The sequence below is a fragment of the Ursus maritimus genome, unplaced genomic scaffold (genome assembly GCF_017311325.1).
Source record: "Ursus maritimus isolate PB19 unplaced genomic scaffold, ASM1731132v1 scaffold_39, whole genome shotgun sequence".
NCBI classification, from domain to species: Eukaryota; Metazoa; Chordata; class Mammalia; order Carnivora; family Ursidae; genus Ursus; species Ursus maritimus.
Genome location: NW_024426541.1, coordinates 145431 through 152694, shown reverse-complemented (window position 1 = coordinate 152694; position 7264 = coordinate 145431). Strand labels below are relative to the sequence as shown.

Sequence of the window (7264 nt, the reverse complement as noted above, 5' to 3'; positions counted from 1 at the left end):
TCAGTGAAGCTTCAAGTGACAGACTGCCTATCATGTTACTTTCTGTTACTTTTAGGGGGTAGAAGACAAGGAAATTTTATTCCTGCTTGAGATTGTAAAAGTTGAGGCATAGCCTTTGTGAGCACAGCCAACTTTGACATATCCTTAAAAATGATATATATGGACTTTAATATCTACTAAAGTATTTCATATCAACTGTGATGTTAATGAAAATCTTGACGTAGATTAGGAATGGATTGTAATTTTTATGGCAATGTTTGATGTGTGGACAATATTATAGAACTTGGTTCCTTAAATTTATTTGTAAAATAGGGCAGATTGCCCATAACTCTTTTTGAGTGTATTTTTACTGAAGAGAGGTATCGAAATGGGAAATCTGCTACTAGATTTTTATTTTATTAATAGATTTTATTTTAATATTCTAAATGAATATAGGGATATTTTACGTAATGTAACACAATAAAATTAAAATCAGATAAGTTACAAACATTTAAATCTATATTGTCCTCAAATCAGCTCAACTTTTTTTTCTCACAAATAGAACAGAGAGTATTAAATATCAATATCATCCATATCTTTATATGTTACAAACACTTAATTATTTAGCTGTATTTATTCGTTCCTTCTTCACTCACTGCTTGACCTAATTATTGTAGGTCCTGGGGCACACTTGACTGTTGTCAATATAAACCTTAGGATGACAGAAGAGTTTTCATTTTTGTTCACTATATTCAGAACAAAATTATGAATATATGATAATCATGGGAGTATCACTGCATGGATTATGATATTTTGTTATTTACTGAGACACAGAATGATTTGACCCTGTGCAGGGGATTTGTCCTAATGAGTAGTACTTTAAGGTTACTTGTAATATGGAAATCTGTTATTTTTGCAGCTTTAAAAACAAACGAATATTCTAATATAAATAATTGCTCTAGCTCTGTGAGTAAATTCATTTTCCTGGGCTTCCCTTTTACCTGGGAAATTCAGGTTCTCCTCTTTTCAATCTTCTCTGGGACTTATATTCTGACACTAACTGGAAATCTGTGCATTATCTGTGCTGTGAGGTGGGACCATCGACTACAAACTCCAATGTACATCCTGCTGGCCAATTTTTCCTTCCTGGAGATCTGGTTTATCACCTCCACTGTCCCTAATATGCTAGCCAACTTGCTCTCTGAGACCAGCACCATCTCCTTCTGTGGCTGCTTCCTCCAGTTCTACTTCTTCTTCTCCATGGGCACCACTGAGACCTTCTTCTTGTCTGCCATGGCCTTTGACAGGTACCTTGCTATCTGCAGGCCCCTGCACTACCCCACTGTCATGACTGTTCAGCGCTGCATCAGAATAGGAGCTGGGTGCTGGGTGTGTGGCTTCCTATACTTCCTCTTGCCTGTTTACCTCATCTCTCAACTCCCATTTTGTTGTTCCAAGAGGATTGATCACTTCCTGTGTGACCCAGGACCTCTTATAAAGCTGTCCTGTGTGCCAGCTCCTGCTACTGAGATCATCTGTGCCGTCTATAACTCAGTCCTCATTTTCTCCACCTTATTCTTCATTACCAACTCCTATACCTTGGTGATCAGAGCTGTGCTGAGGGTCCCCTCAGCAGAAGGTCGGCATAAGGCCTTCTCCACGTGTGGCTCCCATCTGGCCATGGTATCCCTGTTCTATGGCTCTATCATGGTTGTGTATGTAAGCCCAACAGCAGGCAATCCAGCCGGGATGCAGAAATATGTGACTTTGTTCTATTCTGTGTTAACTCCTCTTTTCAACCCCTTGATCTATAGTCTTCGAAATAAAGAGATGAAGGCAGCTCTGAGAAAGTTATTTAGAATTGTGAGATTTAATCAGAGTCATGGAAGAAATCTTTGAAGCACTTTTGTTCACAACTGATGTAATGCATGTGAAATAAATAAAAGCTTGATATTCAGTTCTACTAATGGTATTAAAAAACATTTTTCTGTCGAGGAGGAACAGTCATTGTAATAGAATATTTATGAATCTAACTATATCAATCTCTTCATTTTTATTAGGCAAAAATATTAATAGTAAAATATTTCAAATTCAAATAAAAATAAAGGAAAAATTATCAGTAATCTTTCTGACACTTAGATTTAATACTGGTTAAAATTTTGGTGCTAATATCACACACACATGCATACACACATTCAATCTGTCTGATATTTTACATTTATTACTAAGATTTTCTCAAGTGAGCCAAAAGTTATTTGTGCTGAATTTAGAAAACAGCATTTAGATGTTAATTCTTTTGTCAATAGTAAAAACAGGGCAGGGTATATTCTTATGGAAGGTGATTCACCATTTATCATAATTGTATTTCTTCCCACTTTCTCACCAGGTTTTAGTGAAAATACTCTTAAAATTTAGATCCAAATGGTTGCCATTAATTTTTTTCCATTATATGTTTACTTCTAAGAATTGTCTTTGAAAAGAGCTCTATTTTAGGTGGAATCGTGCTTTGCCTTTTCCTGATATGCCATTTTTGCCTACTCATGTGCTGCTGCAGTTGCTGGAGCTACTGGATTTACCTCTACTCACAGCCTCAAGAATACTATATCACGTGTTCTCAACTAGGATTTTCCTTATCCTACAGAGAAAGCCTGTGCCCAGTAACTCTTCCCTCTCCCTTCTCTCAAATTCTGGCAACCACTTTCCATTTCTATGTATTTACCTATTCTGGACATCATATAAATGAAATCGTACAATATGTGGCCTTTTGGGACTGGCTTCTTTCTTTCACTTAGGATAATGTTTACAAGGTTCATTTATGTCATAGCATATATCAGTACTTAGTTCCTTTTTGTGGCTGCATAGCATTCCATATTTTGGATATAAAGCATTTTCTTTAACATTCAACAGTTGGACATTTGAATAGTTTCTGGTTTGTGGCTATTATTAGTGATGCTGCTGTGAACAGTCATGATCTTCATGTGAACCTTTTTTCACTCTGTAGGGTATACCCCTGCGAGTAGAATTGCTGGGTCATAAGTTAACAGTAAATTGAACATTCTGAGGAACTGTCAGGCTATTTTCCAAAGAGGCTACAACATTTTTATATCACACCCTTAATTTATGTAGTGTGGATTTCAACATTCTATGTCTTTTCTTTTCTTTTCCTTTCTTTTCTTTTCTTTTCCTTTCTTTTCTTTTCTTTTCGAGATTTTATTAATTTGTCAGAGCATACACAAGCAGGGAGAGCAGCAGACAGAGGGAGTAGCAGACAGAGGGAGAGGCAGGCTTCCCCACTGAGCAAGGAGACCAATATGGGACTCGATCCCAGGACCCTGGGATCATGACCTGAGATGAAGTCAGATGCTTAACCAAATGAGCCACTCAGGCATCCCCAATTTTCTATGTATTTTCATCAATATTTGTTATTTTTTTGCTTTTTGACTTGAGTCATTCTGGTAGGTGTGAAGTGGTATCTTTTTATTTTCATTAGCATTTTCCCTAATGTTATTAGCCTTTGTTTCATGTGCTTATTTTGGTCATTCGTCTTCTTTAGAAATACATATATTTCTTTTTTTTAATGATTTTTTATTATATTATGTTAGTCACCATACAGTACAGCCCCGGTTTCCAATGGAAAGCTCGATGATTCATTAGTTGCGTATAACACCCAGTGCACCATGCAATACATGCCCTCCTTACTACCCATGACCAGCCTACCCCATTCCCCCACCCCCTCCCATCTGAAGCCCTCCGTTTGTTTCTCAGAGTCCATAGTCTCTCATGCTTGATTCCCCCTTCTGATTACCCCCCCTTTCTTTATCCCTTTCTTCCCCTACCGATCATCCTAGTTTTTATGTTCCATAGATGAGAGAAATCATATGACAGTTGTCTTTCTCTGCTTGACTTATTTCACTTAGCATTATCTCCTCCAGTGCCCTCCATGTTGCAGCAAATGTTGAGAATTCGTTTTTTCTGATAGCTGAGTAATATTCCATTGTATATATGGACCACAACTTCTTAATCCAGTCATCTGTTGAAGGGCATCTCGGCTCCTTCCACGATTTAACTATTGTGGACAATGCTTCTATGAACATTGGGGTGCATATGGCCCTTCTCTTCACTACGTCTGTATCTTTGAGGTAAACACCCAGGAGTGCAATGGCTGGATCATAGGGTAGCTCAATTTTTAACTTTTTAAGGGACCTCCACACTGTTTTCCAGAGTGGCTGTACCAACTTGCATTCCCACCAACAATGTAGGAGGGATCCCCTTTCTCCACATCCTCTCCAACAATTGTTGTTTCTTGCCTTGTCAATTTTTGCCATTCTAACTGGCGTAAGGCGGTATCTTAGTGTGGTTTTGATTTGAATTTCCCTGATGGCTAATGATGTTGAACATTTTTTCATGTGTCTGTTAGCCATTTGTATGTCTTCATTGGAAAAGTGTCTGTTCATATCTTCTGCCCATTTTTTGATTTGTTTATTTGTTTCTCGTGTATTGAGTTTGAGAAGTTCTTTGTAGATCTTGGATACCAGTCCTTTATCTGTAGTGTCCTTTGCAAATATATTCTCCCATTCCGTGGGCTGCCTCTTAGTTTTTCTTGACTGTTTCCTTGGCTGTGCAGAAGCTTTTTATTTTGATGAAGTCCCATAAGTTCATTTTATCTTTTGTTTCTCTTGCCTTTGGGGATGTGTCATGAAAAAGGTTGCTTTGGCCGATGTCATAGAGTTCCTGCCTATGTTCTCCTCTAGAATTTTGATGGATTCCTGTCTCACCTCGAGGTCTTTCATCCATTTGGAGTTTATCTTTGTGTATGGTGTAAGATAGTGAGTGGTCAAGTTTCATTCTTTTGCATGTAGCTGTCCAAATTTCCCAGCACCATTTATTGAAGAGACTGTCTTTTTCCCACCGGATGTTTTTTCCTGCTTTGTCAAATATTAGTTGCCCAAAGAGCCGAGGGTCCATTTCTGGGCTCTCTATTCTGTTCCTTTGGTCTATGCCTCTATTTTTGTGCCAGTACCATGCTGTCTTTGTGATCACAGCTTTGTAGTATAGCTCGTAATCCGGCATTGTGATGCCCCCAGCTTTGTTTTTCCTTTTCAACAGTTCCTTGGAGATTCAGGGCCTTTTCTGTTTCCATACAAATCCAGTTCTTTTAAAAATGTCCTCGGTATCTTGATCGGGATAGCATTGAAATTTTAGATTGCTCTGGGTAGCATGGACATTTTAACTATGTTAATTCTTCCGATCCATGAGCATGGAATATTTTTCCATCTTTTTATGTCTTCCTCAATGTCTTTCAAGAGTGATTTATAGTTTCTAGAATATAGGTCCTTTACGTCTGTGGTTAAGTTTATTCCAAGGTAACGTATGGTTTTTGTGCTATTCTAAATGGGATGGATTGCCTAATTTCTCTTTCTTCAGTCTCGTTATTCGTGTATAGAAATGCAACTGATTTCTGAGCATTGATTTTGTATCCCACCACATTACTGAATTGCTCTATAACTTCTAATAGTTTGGGAGTGGCTTCTTTTGGGTTTTCCATATAGAGTATCATGTCATCTGCGAAGAGAGACATTTTGACTTCTTCTTTGCCGATTTGAATACCTTTGATCCCTTTTTGTCGTCTGATTGCTGTTGCAAAGACTTCCAGTACGATGTTGAATAATAGTGGCGAGAGTGGGCATCCTTGTCGAGTTCCTGATCTTAAGGGAAAGGCTTCCAGCTTTTCCCCATTGAGAATAATATTTGCAGTAGGCTTTTCACAGATGGCTTTAATGAGATTGAGAAATGTACCCTCTATTCCTACACTCTGAAGGGTTTTAATCAGGAAAGGATGCTGTATTTTGTCAAATGCTTTTTCGGCATCGATTGAGAGGATCATATGGTTCCTGAGTCTTTTCTTGTTGATATGATATATCACGCTGATGGATTTGCGAATATTGAACCACGCTTGCATCCCAGGTATGAATCCCACTTGATCGTGATGGGTAATTCTTTTAATGTACTGTTGGATTTTATTAGCAAGTATCTTGTTGAGGATTTTGGCGTCCATATTCATTAGGGAAATCGGTCTGTAATTCTCCTTTTTGAGGGGGTCTTTGCCTGGTTTGGGGATCAAGGTAATATTGGCCTCATAGAATGAGTTTGGTAGCTTTCCTTCTGTTTCTATTTTTTGAAATAGCTTTAGGAGAGTAGGTATTATTTCTTCTTTGAATGTTTGGTAGAATTCCCCAGGAAAACCGTCCGGGCCTGGAGTTTTGTTATTTGGAAGGTTGTTTATCACTGACTCAATTTCTTCATCATTAATTGGCCTGTTTAAGAAATCAATTTCTTCCTCTTTCAATCTTGGTAGTTTATAGGTTTCCAGGAAGGATTCCATCTCTTCCAGATTGCTTAGTTTATTGGCATATAGCTGTTGATAAAAATTTCTAATAATCCTTCCAATTTCAATGGTGTTCATCGTGACCTCTCCTTTTTCATTCATAATATTAATATTCGGGTCCTTTCTCTTTTCTTTTGGATGAGCGTTGCCAGTGGTCTGTCAATTTTATTGATTCTCTCAAAGAACCAGCTTCTAGTCCTGTTGATCTGCTCTACTGTACTTCTGGTTTCTGCTTGATTGATTTCAGCTCTAATTTTGGTCAACTGCTTCCTCGTGCATGGATTAGGCCTGTCCCTCTGTTGCTGTTCCAGCTTCTTGAGGTGAGAATATAAAAACCGCATTTTAGATTTTTCTATTCTTTTGAGTGAGGCTTGGATGGCTATGTATTTCCCCCTTAGGACTGCCTTTGCAGTATCCCATAGGTTTTTGGACTGTTGTATTTTCATTCCCATTGGTCTCCATAAATTGTTTAATTTGATTTTTGATTTCCTGGTTTATTGAGTCATTCCTGAGCAGGATGGTTCTTAGTCACCAGGTGTCTGAGTTTCTTCCAAATTTTTCCTTGTGGTTGAGTTTCGATTTCAGAGCGTTGTGGTCTGAGAATATGCACGGGATAATTTCAATCTTTTGGTATCGGTTGAGACCTGTTTTGTGTCCCAGAACATGGTCTATTCTTGAGAATGTTCCATGGGCATTAGAATAGAATGAGTATTCTTTGGTTCTGGGGTGTAGTGTTCTATATATATCTATGAGGTCCAACTTGTCGAGTATGGCATTCAAAGCCTTTGATTCTTTGCTTAGTTTTTGCCAGGGTGTTCTGTCTATTTCTGAGAGTGGAGTGTTGAGGTCCCCTACTATTAATGTATTTTTATTTATATGTCTCTTTATTCTGGTTAAGAG

At 38.0% G+C, this 7264-nt stretch overlaps 1 protein-coding gene across 1 annotated transcript; it reads left to right on the top strand.

The window, feature by feature from the left end:
* The first annotated feature begins 846 nt into the window (after positions 1-846).
* LOC103656623 (olfactory receptor 11H6-like) lies at positions 847-1878 on the top strand. Its single transcript, XM_008684027.2, has one exon. The coding sequence runs from the start codon at positions 847-849 to the stop codon at positions 1876-1878; it is 1032 nt and encodes a 343-aa protein (XP_008682249.2).
* The last annotated feature ends 5386 nt before the right edge of the window (positions 1879-7264 follow it).